This window comes from Oncorhynchus gorbuscha, linkage group LG19 (assembly GCF_021184085.1).
Source record: "Oncorhynchus gorbuscha isolate QuinsamMale2020 ecotype Even-year linkage group LG19, OgorEven_v1.0, whole genome shotgun sequence".
Classification (NCBI taxonomy): domain Eukaryota; kingdom Metazoa; phylum Chordata; class Actinopteri; order Salmoniformes; family Salmonidae; genus Oncorhynchus; species Oncorhynchus gorbuscha.
The window spans coordinates 76,449,613-76,467,735 of record NC_060191.1 but is presented as its reverse complement, the minus strand read 5'-3'; the positions used below and the strand labels follow the sequence as shown (position 1 = coordinate 76,467,735).

General features: G+C 47.7%; 2 protein-coding genes across 11 annotated transcripts in view; both read left to right on the top strand.

Moving 5' to 3' along the window:
- The window catches only part of aplp2 (amyloid beta (A4) precursor-like protein 2), a 571,607-nt gene that overhangs the window by 451,047 nt on the left and 102,437 nt on the right, over positions 1-18,123 (top strand). The gene's annotated exons all lie outside the window — the stretch shown is intronic.
- LOC124006139 (protein FAM168A-like) overlaps positions 1-18,123 on the top strand; it is a 46,643-nt gene that overhangs the window by 24,643 nt on the left and 3,877 nt on the right. The window contains exons 2-3 of the mRNA XM_046315946.1: positions 1,067-1,155; positions 6,872-6,952. Coding sequence (XP_046171902.1) covers positions 1,067-1,155; positions 6,872-6,952 — 170 coding nt within the window. The remainder of the gene's footprint in view (positions 1-1,066; positions 1,156-6,871; positions 6,953-18,123) is intronic.

Below are 18,123 nucleotides of genomic sequence, written 5' to 3'. Positions count from 1 at the left end.
CTCTCTCTCTCTCTCTACACCAATCCCTGTCTCTCTCTACCCATCTCTCTCTCTCTCTCTCTCTCTCTCTCTCTCTCTCTCTACACCCATCCCTGTCTCTCTCTTTCTCTCTCTCTCTCTACACCCATCCCTGTCTCTCTCTTTCTCTCTCTCTCTCTACACCCATCCCTGTCTCTCTCTTTCTCTCTCTCTCTCTACACCCATCCCTGTCTCTCTCTCTCTCTCTCTATCTACACCCATCCCTGTCTCTCTCTCTCTCTCTCTCTCTCTCTCTACACCCATCCCTGTCTCTCTCTCTCTCTGTACACCCATCCCTGTCTCTCTCTCTCTCTCTACACCCATCCCTGTCTCTCTCTTTCTCTCTACACCCATTCCTGTCTCTCTCTTTCTCTCTACACCATCCCTGTCTCTCTCTCTCTACACCAATCCCTGTCTCTCTCTCTCTACCCATCCCTGTCTCTCTCTCTCTCTCTCTCTCTCTCTCTCTCTCTCTCTCTCTCTCTCTCTCACACCATCCCTGTCTCTCTCTCTCTCTCTACACCATCCCTGTCTCTCTCTCTCTCTCTACACCATCCCTGTCTCTCTCTCTCTCTCTACACCATCCCTGTCTCTCTCTCTCTCTCTGTCTCTCTCTTTCTCTCTCTCTCTCTCTACACCCATCCCTGTCTCTCTCTCTCTCTACACCCATCCCTGTCTCTCTCTCTCTCTACACCCATCCCTGTCTCTCTCTCTCTCTCTACACCCATCCCTGTCTCTCTCTTTCTCTCTACACCATCCCTGTCTCTCTCTCTCTCTCTACACCAATCCCTGTCTCTCTCTCTCTACCCATCCCTGTCTCTCTCTCTCTCTCTCTCTCTCTCTCTCTCTCTCTCTCTCTCTCTCTCTCCTCTCTCTCGCTCTCTCTCTCTCTACACCCATCCCTGTCTCTCTCTCTCTCTCTACACCCATCCCTGTCTCTCTCTCTCTCTCTCTCCACCCATCCATGTCTCTCTCTCTCCCTCCCCTATCCCCCCATCCATGTCTCTCTCTCTCCCTCCCCTATCCCCCGTCTCTCTCCCCCCCTCAGTAAGAACAGATTATCCGGTATGAATCCCGTCTACAGCCCTGTTCAGCCTGGAGCTCCCTACGGTAACCCCAAGAACATGGCCTACACAGGTGAGACACACTACCTTGCTCCCACCCACCAATAAACACCCTCTCATCAAACCGATGTAGACAGAAGTAAACAGATCTATCTGGTCTACAATGTGTCCTGCTGGATCCTTACTAGCAATGTTTAAATTGCCATTTTCTATCCTTTTCCCATTAAAACTATAAGAGAAAATCATAAAATTCCTCATCAATTCACAATGCAGAATAATGGTCCTATTAGAAATGTGTAGGGCCTCTCGAGTGGCGCAGTGGTCTAAGGCACTGCATCACAGTGCTATCTGTGCCACTAGAGATTCTGGGTCCAGGCTCTGTCGCAGCCGGCCGCGACCGGGAGACCCATGGGGGCAGTACACAATTGGCCCAGCATCGTCCGGGTTAGTGGAGGGTTTGGCCAGCAGGGAGACCCATGGGGCACAATTGGCCCAGCATCGTCCGGGTTACTGGAGGGTTTGGCCAGCAGGGAGACCCATGGGGCACAATTGGCCCAGCATCGTCCGGGTTACTGGAGGGTTTGGCCAGCAGGGAGACCCATGGGGCACAATTGGCCCAGCATCGTCTGGGTTAGTGGAGGGTTTGGCCGACAGGGATGTCCTTGTCTGCACGCTGACCAGGTGTACGGTGTTTCCACCGACACATTGGTACGGCTGGCTTCCGGGTTAAGTGGGCATTGTGTCAAGAAGCAGTGCGCGTTGGTTGGCACTCGACCTTCGGCTCTCCCGAGTCCGTACGGGAGTTGCAGCGATGAGACAAGACTGTAACTACCAATTCGATACCACGAAATTGAAATGCCTACACAAAACCTTCTCTTCTTTGGAGATCATTTAGAAGAGCCACTGAACGGGCATATAACTTGTCTGTAAAGGAATGGCGCTTCTGAAGTCCATCACGAAGTGACCAGAACCGTCAATCCAAAAATCTGCAAAGACCGAAAACAGTCATATTCCCGAAATTGGAACTGTTAATTTATTGTTTAAGCTAATTATTCAAGGCTCGCTTTATTTTATTTTAAAACTAAAATGCTCGATTGCATTTCAAATCATGAATGCTGTGTGATGGCATGAATAAATGAATGATAGATTTGAACACTAACCTGAGAAGTATTAAATTATACAGTAAGTTACGGTATTAAGATTAAACAGGATGAGGTCTTTGGCCTACAGCTCAATGGTGGTTATAAGAGGCTGCTATACTGAGTACTAATGATAATGACATGGTGGTTATAAGAGGCTGCTATACTAAGTACTAATGATAATGACATGGTGGTTATAAGAGGCTGTTATACTAAGTACTAATGATAATGACATGGTGGTTATAAGAGGCTGTTATACTAAGTACTAATGATAATGACATGGTGGTTATAACAGGCTGCTATACTAAGTACTAATGATAATGTTTATGGTGGTTATATGAGGCTGCTATACTAAGTGCTAATGATAATGACATGGTGGTTATAAGAGGCTGTTATACTAAGTACTAATGATAATAATGACATCGTGGTTATAAGAGGCTGTTATACTAAGTACTAATGATAATGACATGGTGGTTATAAGAGGCTGCTATACTAGTGCTAATGATAATGACATGGTGGTTATAAAGAGGCTGCTATACTAAGTACTAATGATAATGACATGGTGGTTATATGAGGCTGCTATACTAAGTACTAATGATAATGACATGGTGGTTATAGAGGCTGTTATACTAAGTACTAATGATAATGACATAGAGTAGTTTATAAGAGGCTGTTATACTAAGTACTAATGATAATGACATAGTGTAGTTATGGAGGCTGCTATACTAAGTACTAATGATAATGACATGGTGGTTATAAGGGCTGCTATACTGAGTACTAATGATAATGACATGGTGGTTATAACAGGCTGCTATAATTAAGTACTAATGATAATGACATGGTGGTTATAACAGGCTGCTATACTAAGTACTAATGATAATGACATGGTGGTTATAAGAGGCTGCTATACTAAGTACTAATGATAATGACATGGTGGTTATAAGAGGCTGCTATACTAAGTACTAATGATAATGACATGGTGGTTATAACAGGCTGCTATACTAAGTACTAATGATAATGACATGGTGGTTATAACAGGCTGCTATACTAAGTACTAATGATAATGACATGGTGGTTATAGAGGCTGCTATACTAAGTACTAATGATAATGACATGGTGGTTATAAGAGGCTGTTATACTAAGTACTAATGATAATGACATGGTGGTTATAAGAGGCTGCTATACTAAGTACTAATGATAATGACATGGTGGTTATAAGAGGCTGCTATACTAAGTACTAATGATAATGACATGGTGGTTATAAGAGGCCGTTCTACCCCTAGAAAAAAGTGTAAAACCCCTAAGCAATGCAAAGATTTAAAAACAGACACATTTGTGGAATTGTTTTCTTGACATGTCGTCATGGAAACAGTAGGCAGTTAAACACTCAAACGGAATCAAGATGTGTCTTATTTCTATAGATATGGATGATTTACGAAGCCAGGCGTATTGATCAGATAGGCTATTGATTATAGACCTAATTACGTTTTTCTTGCCTACCATTCACTACCAGGGTTATAACAGGGCCTGTATGTCAGTGTGATGCTACCATTCACTATGCAGAGGTTATAACAGGGCCTGTATGTCACAGTGTGATGCTACATTCACTACCAGGGTTATTACAGGGCCTGTATGTCACAGTGTGATGCTACCATTCACTATACCAGGGTTATAACAGGGCCTGTATGTCACAGTGTGATGCTACCATTCACTACCAGGGTTATTACAGGGCCTGTATGTCACAGTGTGATGCTACCATTCACTATACCAGGGTTAAAACAGGGCCTGTATGTCACAGTGTGATGCTACCATTCACTATACCAGGGTTATAACAGGGCCTGTATGTCACAGTGTGATGCTACCATTCACTATACCAGGGTTATAATAACAGGGCCTGTATGTCACAGTGTGATGCTACCATTCACTATACCAGGGTTATAACAGGGCCTGTATGTCACAGTGTGATGCTACCATTCACTATACCAGGGTTATAACAGGGCCTGTATGTCACAGTGTGATGGGACTGAGTGTGATATCTATCAGAATGTATGACTGTCCCCAACCACACAGCTGTCACCTCCACATACCACACACACACAGCAACATGGATGCTGCCTGTGTCATGCTTCTTCTCTCTCTCTCCATCTATCCTTCTCTCCTCATCTCTCTCTTTCTCCATCCATCCTTCTCTCTCCATCCATCCATCTCTCTCTCCCTCCCTCTCTCTTCCTCATTCCCTCCCTCTCTCCATCCCTCTCATTTCTCACCTTCCTCCCACACAATGTAATCACTGAGAAGACATAAACAATTCCTTGTCTAGTTAGTGGTTATACTGGAGGTTGTAATGTCTGCTAATTGGTGAGCCGATTAGCCGTCTGTTTCATCTCATCATTACACTTACACACAAACATAGTCTGATTCCAGTTGTCTGGTTGTGTGAAACATCTCTCAATGAAGACCGGTTAACAGCCAGAACCACTCAACATGCCGTAGTATCCTGGTGTGCACCATGTTCTACTGTCTACACACACCCACAGGTGTTAAATCAACAGGAGAGCTCTCCCCCTCCTGCTGTGTGTGGTAAAACCATATGCATACATACTGTAAGACCGAGAGATAATCTTGTATACACACACCCACAGGTCTTCCTATGTCAATGTTTACAACTATACATTCACCCCAAAGTGTGTTGTATGCCAGTGTGTGTTGCGTTCACCTCAGAGTGTGTTGTATACCAGTGTGTGTGTGTTGCGCTCACCCCAGAGTGTGTTGTATACCAGTGTGTGTTGCGCTCACCCCAGAGTGTGTTGTATGACAGTGTGTCTTTGTGTTGCGATCACCTCAGTGTGTTGTATGACAGTGTGTGTGTGTGTTGTGTTCACCCCAGAGTGTGTGTGTGTTCACCCCAGAGTGTGTTGTATGACAGTGTGTGTGTGTGTTGTGTTCACCCCAGAGTGTGTTGTATGACTGTGTGTGTGTGTTGCGTTCACCCCAGAGTGTGTGTGTGTTGCGTTCACCCCAGAGTGTGTGTGTGTGTTGCGTCCACCCCAGAGTGTGTTGTATGACAGTGTGTGTGTGTTGCGTTCACCCCAGAGTGTGTGTGTTGCGTTCACCCCAGAGTGTGTTGTATGACAGTGTGTGTGTTTGTGTTCACCCCAGAGTGTGTTGTATGACAGTGTGTGTGTGTTGCGTTCACCCCAGAGTGTGTGTGTGTTGCGTTCACCCCAGAGTGTGTTGTATGACAGTGTGTGTGTTTGTGTTCACCCCAGAGTGTGTTGTATGACAGTGTGTGTGTGTTGCGTTCACCCCAGAGTGTGTTGTATGACAGTGTGTGTGTGTTGCGTTCACCCCAGAGTGTGTGTGTGTTGCGTTCACCCCAGAGTGTGTGTGTGTTGCGTCCACCCCAGAGTGTGTGTGTGTTGCGTTCACCCCAGAGTGTGTTGTATGACAGTGTGTGTGTGTTCACCCCAGAGTGTGTTGTATACCAGTGTGTGTGTGTTCACCCCAGAGTGTGTTGTATACCAGTGTGTGTGTGTTCACCCCAGAGTGTGTGTGTGTTGTGTCCACCCCAGAGTGTGTGTGTGTTGCGTTCACCCCAGAGTGTGTTGTATGACAGTGTGTGTGTGTTCACCCCAGAGTGTGTTGTATACCAGTGTGTGTGTGTTCACCCCAGAGTGTGTTGTATGACAGTGTGTGTGTGTTCACCCCAGAGTGTGTTGTATACCAGTGTGTGTGTGTTCACCCCAGAGTGTGTTGTATGACAGTGTGTGTGTGTTCACCCCAGAGTGTGTTGTATACCAGTGTGTGTGTGTTCACCCCAGAGTGTGTTGTATGACAGTGTGTGTGTGTTGCGTCCTCCTACATAGGTTGGGTTTGCTTCTAGCTGAACTCAGCGAAGTGAATATCTGTGCTCCCGTACTCCCTTAAAATACCTTAGCTAAAAAAACAAGAATGATGTTTAGTGTTTGTCCCCCTTGAGACCCCATACCAACAACCTACCCAGTAGCACTTCCTCAAAATAGTCGAATCAATCTAAGATAAATCCAGAAATATGGCATTAATGTTGATGTTTTTGCCGAGGAGGAGTCTAGATCTTTGAGGTAATATGTCTAAGATCTTTGGTGTATGTCTAAGATCTTTGGTGTATGTCTAAGATCTTTGGTGTATGTCTAAGATCTTTGGTGTATGTCTAAGATCTTTGGTGTTTGTCTAAGATCTTTGGTGTATGTCTAAGATCTTTGGTGTATGTCTAAGATCTTTGGTGTATGTCTAAGATCTTTGGTGTATGTCTAAGATCTTTGGTGTATGTCTAAGATCTTTGGTGTATGTCTAAGATCTTTGGTGTATGTCCAAGATCTTTGGTGTTTGTCTAAGATCTTTGGTGTTTCTCAAGTGAATTTTTTGTTGTTGTCTCTCGTTGAATGAAAACAAACACTTCATTGAAGAATCCATACTGTTGACCAATCACAGACAACTGGGCGTGGGACTTCGGCTCGTTTTCAAGAAAATAAATTGTGGTCACGAACAGCCGGAAAAAAAACTTTTGCCGAAGACTAAAACGCAACAAAAACGTTGTCAAATTCTCATCATGTATGAACTGTTTCAAACTGTTTCGCGTGGGAAGCCTTAAGACTCTCTTGTCCTCTGTAGGCTACCCAGGAGGTTACCCTACTGCTGCTCCCAACTACACACCTAACCTCTACCAAACGGCTAGTCCAGGGTACCCACCAGGTAAGAACACACACACCTAACCTCTACCAAACAGGTAGTCCAGGGTACCCACCAGGTAAGAACACACACACCTAACCTCTACCAAACGGGTAGTCCAGGGTACCCACCAGGTAAGAACACACACCTAACCTCTACCAAACGGGTAGTCCAGGGTACCCACCAGGTAAGAACACACACACCTAACCTCTACCAAACGGGTAGTCCAGGGTACCCACCAGGTAAGAACACACACCTAACCTCTACCAAACGGCTAGTCCAGGGTACCCACCAGGTAAGAACACACACCTAACCTCTACCAAACGGGTAGTCCAGGGTACCCACCAGGTAAGAACACAGTCACCGGTAGAAAATGGCTTATCGCAGTGGTTATTAACAATTTCATAAATCATCACCTAGCTACACTTAAAGGCATATAGCAGTGACACTTGTAGATGTCAGCTAGCTCTAGTAGGTAGAGTTACTGTTGGAGCTGTCAGGTAGCTCTAGTAGGTAGAGTTACTGCTGGTGCTGTCAGCTAGCTCTATTAGGTAGAGTTACTGTTAGCTAGCTCTAGGAGGTAGAGTTACTGTTGGAGCTCTAGGAGGTAGAGTTACTGCTGGAGCTGTCAGCTAGCTCTGGGAGGTAGGGTTACTGCTGGAGCTGTCAGCTAGCTCTAGTAGGTAGTGTTACTGCTGGAGCTCTAGGAGGTAGAGTTACTGTTGGAGCTGTCAGCTAGCTCTAGTAGGTAGGGTTACTGCTGGAGCTGTCAGCTAGCTCTAGTAGATAGAGTTACTGTTGGAGCTGTCAGCTAGCTCTAGGAGGTAGAGTTACTGTTGGAGCTGTCAGCTAGCTCTAGTAGGTAGAGTTACTGTTGGAGCTGTCAGCTAGCTCTAGTAGGTAGAGTTACTGTTGGAGCTGTCAGCTAGCTCTAGTAGGTAGAGTTACTGCTGGAGCTGTCAGCTAGCTCTATTAGGTAGAGTTACTGTTAGCTAGCTCTAGGAGGTAGAGTTACTGTTGGAGCTCTAGGAGGTAGAGTTACTGCTGGAGCTGTCAGCTAGCTCTAGTAGGTAGAGTTACTGCTGGAGCTGTCAGCTAGCTCTAGTAGGTAGAGTTACTGTTGGAGCTGTCAGCTAGCTCTAGTAGGTAGAGTTACTGCTGGAGCTGTCAGCTAGCTCTATTAGGTAGAGTTACTGTTAGCTAGCTCTAGGAGGTAGAGTTACTGTTGGAGCTCTAGGAGGTAGAGTTACTGCTGGAGCTGTCAGCTAGCTCTAGTAGGTAGAGTTACTGTTGGAGCTGTCAGCTAGCTCTAGGAGGTAGAGTTACTGTTGGAGCTGTCAGCTAGCTCTAGTAGGTAGAGTTACTGTTGGAGCTGTCAGCTAGCTCTAGTAGGTAGAGTTACTGTTGGAGCTGTCAGCTAGCTCTAGTAGGTAGAGTTACTGCTGGAGCTGTCAGCTAGCTCTATTAGGTAGAGTTACTGTTAGCTAGCTCTAGGAGGTAGAGTTACTGTTGGAGCTCTAGAAGGTAGAGTTACTGCTGGAGCTGTCAGCTAGCTCTAGTAGGTAGAGTTACTGCTGGAGCTGTCAGCTAGCTCTAGTAGGTAGAGTTACTGTTGGAGCTGTCAGCTAGCTCTAGTAGGTAGAGTTACTGCTGGAGCTGTCAGCTAGCTCTATTAGGTAGAGTTACTGTTAGCTAGCTCTAGGAGGTAGAGTTACTGTTGGAGCTCTAGGAGGTAGAGTTACTGCTGGAGCTGTCAGCTAGCTCTAGTAGGTAGAGTTACTGTTGGAGCTGTCAGCTAGCTCTAGGAGGTAGTTACTGCTGGAGCTGTCAGCTAGCTCTAGGAGGTAGAGTTACTGCTGGAGCTGTCAGCTAGCTCTAGTAGGTAGAGTTACTGCTGGAGCTGTCAGCTAGCTCTATTTGGTAGAGTTACTGCTGGAGCTGTCAGCTAGCTCTATTTGGTAGAGTTACTGTTGGAGCTGTCAGCTAGCTCTATTTGGTAGAGTTACTGTTAGCTAGCTCTAGGAGGTAGAGTTACTGCTGGAGCTGTCAGCTAGCTCTAGTAGGTAGAGTTACTGCTGGAGCTGTCAGCTAGCTCTAGGAGGTAGGGTTACTGCTGGAGCTGTCAGCTAGCTCTAGTAGGTAGAGTTACTGCTGGAGCTGTCAGCTAGCTCTAGTAGGTAGAGTTACTGTTGGAGCTGTCAGCTAGCTCTAGTAGGTAGAGTTACTGCTGGAGCTGTCAGCTAGCTCTATTAGGTAGAGTTACTGTTAGCTAGCTCTAGGAGGTAGAGTTACTGCTGGAGCTGTCAGCTAGCTCTAGTAGGTAGAGTTACTGCTGGAGCTGTCAGCTAGCTCTAGGAGGTAGGGTTACTGCTGGAGCTGTCAGCTAGCTCTAGTAGGTAGAGTTACTGCTGGAGCTGTCAGCTAGCTCTAGTAGGTAGAGTTACTGTTGGAGCTGTCAGCTAGCTCTAGTAGGTAGAGTTACTGCTGGAGCTGTCAGCTAGCTCTATTAGGTAGAGTTACTGTTAGCTAGCTCTGGGAGGTAGGGTTACTGCTGGAGCTGTCAGCTAGCTCTAGTAGGTAGTGTTACTGCTGGAGCTCTAGGAGGTAGAGTTACTGTTGGAGCTGTCAGCTAGCTCTAGTAGGTAGGGTTACTGCTGGAGCTGTCAGCTAGCTCTAGTAGATAGAGTTACTGTTGGAGCTGTCAGCTAGCTCTAGGAGGTAGAGTTACTGTTGGAGCTGTCAGCTAGCTCTAGTAGGTAGAGTTACTGTTGGAGCTGTCAGCTAGCTCTAGTAGGTAGAGTTACTGTTGGAGCTGTCAGCTAGCTCTAGTAGGTAGAGTTACTGCTGGAGCTGTCAGCTAGCTCTATTAGGTAGAGTTACTGTTAGCTAGCTCTAGGAGGTAGAGTTACTGTTGGAGCTCTAGGAGGTAGAGTTACTGCTGGAGCTGTCAGCTAGCTCTAGTAGGTAGAGTTACTGCTGGAGCTGTCAGCTAGCTCTATGAGTGGGGTTATTGCTGGAGCTGTCAGCTGGCTCTAGAGTAGAGTTACTGCTGGAGCTGTCAGCTAGCTCTAAAGGTAAAGTTACTGCTGGAGCTGTCAGCTAGCTCTAGGAGGTAGGGTTACTGCTGGAGCTGTCAGCTAGCTCTCTAGGTAGAGTTACTGGGTTACATCTGGGAGCTGTCAGCTAGCTCTAAGGGAGTTACTGCTGGGCTGTCATTGCTAGTAGGTAGAGGCTACTCTGGAGGAGGTAGTAGGTTTACTGCTGGAGCTGTCAGCTAGCTCTAGGAGAGTAGGGTTACTGCTGGAGCTGTCAGGTAGCTCTAGGAGGTAGGGTTACTGCTGGAGCTGTCAGGTAGCTCTAGGAGGTAGGGTTACTGCTGGAGCTGTCAGGTAGCTCTAGTAGGTAGAGTTACTGTTGGAGCTGTCAGCTAGCTCTAGTAGGTAGAGTTACTGCTGGAGCTGTCAGCTAGCTCTATTAGGTAGAGTTACTGTTAGCTAGCTCTAGGAGGTAGAGGTGCTGTTGGGAGCTCACAAGGAGGTAGAGTTACTGCTGGAGCTGTCAGCTAGCTCTAGTAGGTAGAGTTACTGTTGGAGCTGTCAGCTAGCTCTAGGAGGTAGTTACTGCTGGAGCTGTCAGCTAGCTCTAGGAGGTAGAGTTACTGCTGGAGCTGTCAGCCAGCTCTAGTAGGCAGAGTTACTGCTGGAGCTGTCAGCTAGCTCTATTTGGTAGAGTTACTGCTGGAGCTGTCAGCTAGCTCTATTTGGTAGAGTTACTGTTGGAGCTGTCAGCTAGCTCTATTTGCAGAGTCACTGTTGGCTAGCTCTAGGAGGTAGAGTTACTGCTGGAGCTGTCAGCTAGCTCTAGTAGGTAGAGTTACTGCTGGAGCTGTCAGCTAGCTCTAGGAGGTAGGGTTACTGCTGGAGCTGTCACCTTGCTCTATGAGGTAGGGTTATTGCTGGAGCTGTCAGCTAGCTCTAGGAGGTAGAGTTACTGCTGGAGCTGTCAGCTAGCTCTAGGAGGTAAAGTTACTGCTGGAGCTGTCAGCTAGCTCTAGGAGGTAGGGTTACTGCTGGAGCTGTCAGCTAGCTCTAGGAGGTAGGGTTACATCTGGAGCTGTCAGCTAGCTCTAGGAGGTAGGGTTACTGCTGGAGCTGTCAGCTAGCTCTCTAGGAGGTAGGGTTATCTGGAGCTGTCAGCTAGCTCTAGGAGGTAGGGTTACTGCTGGAGCTGTCAGGTAGCCAGGAGGTAGGGGTTACTCTAGGAGGTAGCTCTAGGAGGTTACTGCTGGAGCTGTCAGGTAGCTCTAGGAGGTAGGGTTACTGCTGGAGCTGTCAGGTAGCTCTAGGAGGTAGGGTTACTGCTGGAGCTGTCAGGTAGCTCTAGGAGGTAGGGTTACTGCTGGAGCTGTCAGCTAGCTCTGGGAGGTAGAGTTACTGCTGGAGCTGTCAGCTAGCTCTAGTAGGTAGAGTTACTGCTGGAGCTGTCAGCTAGCTCTAGGAGGTAGAGTTACTGCTGGAGCTGTCTGCCAGCTCTAGGAGGTAGTGTTACTGCTGGAGCTGTCAGCTAGCTCTAGGAGGTAGGGTTACTGCTGGAGCTGTCACCTTGCTCTATGAGGTAGGGTTATTGCTGGAGCTGTCAGCTAGCTCTAGGAGGTAGAGTTACTGCTGGAGCTGTCAGCTAGCTCTAGGAGGTAAAGTTACTGCTGGAGCTGTCAGCTAGCTCTAGGAGGTAGGGTTACTGCTGGAGCTGTCAGCTAGCTCTAGGAGGTAGGGTTACATCTGGAGCTGTCAGCTAGCTCTAGGAGGTAGGGTTACTGCTGGAGCTGTCAGCTAGCTCTAGGAGGTAGGGTTACTGCTGGAGCTGTCAGCTAGCTCTAGGAGGTAGGGTTACTGCTGGAGCTGTCAGGTAGCTCTAGGAGGTAGGGTTACTGCTGGAGCTGTCAGGTAGCTCTAGGAGGTAGGGTTACTGCTGGAGCTGTCAGGTAGCTCTAGGAGGTAGGGTTACTGCTGGAGCTGTCAGGTAGCTCTAGGAGGTAGGGTTACTGCTGGAGCTGTCAGGTAGCTCTAGGAGGTAGAGTTACTGCTGGAGCTGTCAGGTAGCTCTAGTAGGTAGAGTTACTGCTGGAGCTGTCAGCTAGCTCTAGTAGGTAGAGTTACTGCTGGAGCTGTCAGCTAGCTCTAGGAGGTAGGGTTACTGCTGGAGCTGTCTGCTAGCTCTAGGAGGTAGGGTTACTGCTGGAGCTGTCAGCTAGCTCTAGGAGGTAGGGTTACTGCTGGAGCTGTCAGCGAGCTCTAGGAGGTAGGGTTACTGCTGGAGCTGTCAGCTAGCTCTAGGAGGTAGGGTTACTGCTGGAGCTGTCACCTTGCTCTATGAGGTAGGGTTATTGCTGGAGCTGTCAGCTAGCTCTAGGAGGTAGCTGTCACCTTGCTCTATGAGGTTACTGCTGGAGCTGTCAGCTAGCTCTAGGAGGTAGAGTTACTGCTGGAGCTGTCAGCTAGCTCTAGGAGGTAAAGTTACTGCTGGAGCTGTCAGCTAGCTCTAGGAGGTAGAGTTACTGCTGGAGCTGTCAGCTAGCTCTAGGAGGTAGGGTTACTGCTGGAGCTGTCAGGCTCTAAGGTAGTTACTGCTGGAGCTGTCAGCTAGCTCTAGGAGGTAGAGGTTACTGCTGGAGCTGTCAGCTAGCTCTAGGAGGTTACTGCTGGAGCTGTCAGCTAGCTCTAGGAGGTAGGGTTACTGCTGGAGCTGTCAGGTAGCTCTAGGAGGTAGGGTTACTGCTGGAGCTGTCAGCCAGCTCTAGGAGGTAGAGTTACTGCTGGAGCTGTCAGCTAGCTCTAGGAGGTAGGGTTACTGCTGGAGCTGTCAGCTAGCTCTAGGAGGTAGGGTTACTGCTGGAGCTGTCAGGTAGCTCTAGGAGGTAGGGTTACTGCTGGAGCTGTCAGGTAGCTCTAGGAGGTAGGGTTACTGCTGGAGCTGTCAGCTAGCTCTAGGAGGTAGAGTTACTGCTGGAGCTGTCAGCTAGCTCTGGGAGCTCTAGTAGGCAGAGTTACTGCTGGAGCTGTCAGCTAGCTCTAGGAGGTAGAGTTACTGCTGGAGCTGTCTGCTAGGAGGTAGTGTTGCTGGAGCTGTCAGAGCTCTAGGAGGTAGGGTTACTGCTGGAGCTGTCAGCTAGCTCTAGGAGGTAGGGTTACTGCTGGAGCTGTCACCTTGCTCTATGAGGTAGGGTTATTGCTGGAGCTGTCAGCTAGCTCTATGAGGTAGAGTTACTGCTGGAGCTGTCAGCTAGGTCTATTTGGTAGAGTTACTGTTAGCTAGCTCTAGGAGGTAGAGTTACTGCTGGAGCTGTCAGCTAAGTCTAGTTGGTAGAGTTACTGTTGGAGCTGTCAGCTAGCTCTAGGAGGTAGAGTTACTGCTGGAGCTGTCAGCCAGCTCTAGGAGGTAGAGTTACTGCTGGAGCTGTCAGCTAGCTCTAGGAGGTAAAGTTACTGCTGGAGCTGTCAGCTAGCTCTAGGAGGTAGAGTTACTGTTGAGCCAAGTCAGGCTAGCTCTAGGAGGTAGGGTTGGCTGCTGGAGCTGTCAGCTGCTCTAGGAGGTAGGGTTACATCTGAGCTGTCAGCTAGCTCTATGAGGTAGGGTTACTGCTGGAGCTGTCAGCTAGCTCTTGGAGGTAGGGTTACTGCTGGAGCTGTCAGCTAGCTCTATGAGGTAGGGTTACTGCTGGAGCTGTCAGCTAGCTCTTACTGCTGGAGCTGTCAGCTAGTTCTATTAGGTAGAGTTACTGTTGGAGCTCTAGGAGGTAGAGTTACTGCTGGAGCTGTCAGCTAGCTCTGGGAGGTAGAGTTACTGCTTGAGCTGTCAGCTAGCTCTGTTGGAGCTCTAGGAGGTAGAGTTACTGCTGGAGCTGTCAGCTAGCTCTAGGAGGTAGAGTTACTGCTGGAGCTGTCAGCTAGCTCTAGGAGGTAGAGTTACTGCTGGAGCTGTCAGCTCTCTAGGAGGTAGAGTTACTGTTGGAGCTGTCAGCTAGCTCTAGGAGGTAGGGTTATTGCTGGAGCTGTCAGCTAGCTTCTGTTGGAGCTGTCAGCTAGCTCTATTAGGTAGAGTTACTGTTGAGCTCTAGGAGGTAGAGTTACTGCTGGAGCTGTCAGCTAGCTCTGGAGGTAGAGTTACTGCTGGAGCTGTCAGCTAGCTCTGGGAGGTAGAGTTACTGCTGGAGCTGTCAGCTAGCTCTGGGAGGTAGGGTTACTGCTGGAGCTGTCAGCTAGCTCTAGGAGGTAGAGTTACTGCTGGAGCTGTCAGCTAGCTCTGGGAGGTAGAGTTACTGCTGGAGCTGTCAGCTAGCTCTGGGAGGTAGAGTTACTGCTGGGAGCTGTCAGCTAGCTCTGGAGGTAGAGTTACTGCTGGAGCTGTCAGCTAGCTCTGGGAGGTAGGGTTACTGCTGGAGCTGTCAGCTAGCTCTAGGAGGTAGGTTACATCTGGAGCTGTCAGCTAGCTCTAGGAGGTAGAGTTACTGCTGGAGCTGTCAGCCAGCTCTAGGAGGTAGGGTTACTGCTGAGCTGTCAGGTAGCTCTAGGAGGTAGGGTTACTGCTGGAGCTGTCAGGTAGCTCTAGGAGGTAGGGCTACTGCTGGAGCTGTCCAGGTAGCTCTAGGAGGTAGGGTTGCTGCTGGAGCTGTCAGCTAGCTCTGGGAGGTAGAGTTACTGCTGGAGCTGTCAGCTCTAGGAGGTAGGGTTACTGCTGAGCTAGGTAGGAGGTTACTGCTGGAGCTGTCACCTTGCTCTAGGTGGTTGGCTGTTGAGCTGTCACCTTGCTCAGTGGTACTGCTGAGCTGTCACCTTGCTCTAGGTGGTTGGGTTGATTGCTTGAGCTGTCACCTGCCTCCAGGTGGTTGCTACTGCTGAGCCGTCACCTGCTCTAGGTGGTTGGGTTACTGCTGGAGCTGTCACCTTGCTCTAGGTGGTTGGGTTATCTGTTGGAGCCAAGTCACCTTGCTCTAGGTGGTTGCTACTGTTGGAGCTGTCACCTTGCTCTAGGTGGTTGGGTTACTGTTGGAGCTGTCACCTTGCTCTAGGTGGTTGGGTTACTGTTGAGCTGTCAGCTTGCTCTAGGTGGTTGGGTTACTGCTGGAGCTGTCAGCTTGCTCTAGGTGGTTGCTACTGTTGGAGCTACCACTTGCTCTAGGTGGTTGGGTTACTGTTGGAGCTGTCACCTTGCTCTAGGTGGTTGGGTTACTGTTGGAGCTGTCACCTTGCTCTAGGTGGTTGGGTTACTGTTGGAGCTGTCACCTTGCTCTAGGTGGTTGGGTTACTGTTGGAGCTGTCAGCTTGCTCTAGGTGGTTGGGTTACTGTTGGAGCTGTCAGCTAGCTCTAGGTGGTTGGGTTACTGTTGGAGCTGTCACCTTGCTCTAGGTGGTTGGGTTACTGTTGGAGCCGTCAATCTGCTCAGTTTGGGTCTCAATTTACTGTTGCAAGTTAGTATAGTTAGTATAGTTAGTATAGTTAGTATAGTTAGTATAGTTGGTATAGTTAGTATAGTTAGTATAGTTAGTATAGTTAGTATAGTTGGTATAGTTGGTATAGTTGGTATAGTTGGTATAGTTAGTATAGTTAGTATAGTTGGTATAGTTGGTATAGTTGGTATAGTTGGTATAGTTGGTATAGTTAGTATAGTTGGTATAGTTGGTATAGTTGGTATAGTTAGTATAGTTGGTATAGTTGGTATAGTTGGTATAGTTGGTATAGTTGGTATAGTTGGTATAGTTGGTATAGTTAGTATAGTTAGTATAGTTAGTATAGTTAGTATAGTTGGTATAGTTGGTATAGTTAGTATAGTTAGTATAGTAGAGTATAGTAGAGTATAGTTAGTATAGTAGAGTATAGTTAGTATAGTTGGTATAGTTAGTATAGTTAGTATAGTTGGTATAGTTAGTATAGTTGGTATAGTTGGTATAGTTAGTATAGTTGGTATAGTTAGTATAGTTGGTATAGTTAGTATAGTAGAGTATAGTTAGTATAGTAGAGTATAGTTAGTATAGTTAGTATAGTTAGTATAGTTAGTATAGTTAGTATAGTAGAGTATAGTTAGTATAGTTAGTATAGTTAGTATAGTTAGTATAGTTAGTATAGTTAGTATAGTTGGTATAGTTAGTATAGTTAGTATAGTTAGTATAGTTAGTATAGTTAGTATAGTAGAGTATAGTTGGTATAGTTAGTATAGTTAGTATAGTTAGTATAGTTGGTATAGTTAGTATAGTTAGTATAGTTAGTATAGTTGGTATAGTTAGTATAGTTAGTATAGTAGAGTATAGTTAGTATAGTTGGTATAGTTAGTATAGTTGGTATAGTTAGTATAGTAGAGTATAGTTAGTATAGTAGAGTATAGTTAGTATAGTTAGTATAGTTAGTATAGTTAGTATAGTTAGTATAGTTGGTATAGTTAGTATAGTTAGTATAGTTAGTATAGTAGAGTATAGTAGAGTATAGTAGAGTATAGTTAGTATAGTTAGTATAGTTAGTATAGTTAGTATAGTTGGTATAGTTGGTATAGTTGGTATAGTTGGTATAGTTGGTATAGTTAGTATAGTTAGTATAGTTAGTATAGTTGGTATAGTTAGTATAGTTAGTATAGTTGGTATAGTTGGTATAGTTAGTATAGTTAGTATAGTAGAGTATAGTTAGTATAGTTAGTATAGTTAGTATAGTTAGTATAGTAGAGTATAGTTAGTATAGTAGAGTATTTGGTTGTGCATTAGCTGTTTTTCTCTCATGTCAGTCACTGACAGTTACTCAATTAGTCCATGTCAGCAAACATATTTAGATTGGTAAATTAGTCGAGCTACCAGGATCTCTATATTTAGTAATCATGGTCCAATTACCTGCCGATGGTTCCTCATTGATTTTGTTAGTCAGTCTCACTCAGATGTCATATTTAAAACTGCAAACATTTCTCTCCACCCTATGTCAAAATGTGTAAAGTTGCAGGAAATTAGTTATAAAATGGCAAAATTGTTTTCTGCGCCCCATGGCAGAGTGTGTGGAATTGCCCAAAATTAATTCTAAAGTGTAAAAATGTCTGTCCGCTGTCGAGAAGGGGGAATCTTAAACAAATTGGCGTGAGGTGTGGATGTCGGTGCGGCCCCTCATGAATCCACAGCTAACGTAACCTCGTCTCCACCTTCTGGCCCGTCTCCACCTTCTGGCCCGTCTCCACCTTCTGGCCCGTCTCCACCTTCTGGCCCGTCTCCACCTTCTGGCCCGTCTCCACCTTCTGGCCCGTCTCCACCTTCTGGCCCGTCTCCACCTTCTGGCCCGTCTCCACCTTCTGGCCCGTCTCCACCTTCTGGCCCATCTCCACCTTCTGGCCCGTCTCCACCTTCTGGCCCATCTCCACTTTCTGGCCCATCTCCACCTTCTGGCCCGTCTCCACCTTCTGGCCCGTCTCCACCTTCTGGCCCATCTCCACCTTCTGGCCCGTCTCCACCTTCTGGCCCGTCTCCACCTTCTGGCCCGTCTCCACCTTCTGGCCCGTCTCCACCTTCTGGCCCGTCTCCACCTTCTGGCCCGTCTCCACCTTCTGGCCCGTCTCCCACCTTCTGGCCCGTCTCCACCTTCTGGCCCATCTCCACCTTCTGGCCCGTCTCCACCTTCTGGCCCGTCTCCACCTTCTGGCCCGTCTCCACCTTCTGGCCCGTCTCCACCTTCTGGCCCGTCTCCACCTTCTGGCCCGTCTCCACCTTCTGGCCCATCTCCACCTTCTGGCCCGTCTCCACCTTCTGGCCCGTCTCCACCTTCTGGCCCATCTCCACCTTCTGGCCCGTCTCCACCTTCTGGCCCGTCTCCACCTTCTGGCCCGTCTCCACCTTCTGGCCCATCTCCACCTTCTGGCCCGTCTCCACCTTCTGGCCCGTCTCCACCTTCTGGCCCGTCTCCACCTTCTGGCCCGTCTCCACCTTCTGGCCCGTCTCCACCTTCTGGCCCGTCTCCACCTTCTGGCCCTCGTCTCCACCTTCTGGCCCGTCTCCACCTTCTGGCCCGTCTCCACCTTCTGGCCCGTCTCCACCTTCTGGCCCATCTCCACCTTCTGGCCCGTCTCCACCTTCTGGCCTCTAGCGTCTCCACCTTCTGGCCCATCTCCACCTTCTGGCCCGTCTCCACCTTCTGGCCCGTCTCCACCTTCTGGCCCGTCTCCACCTTCTGGCCCG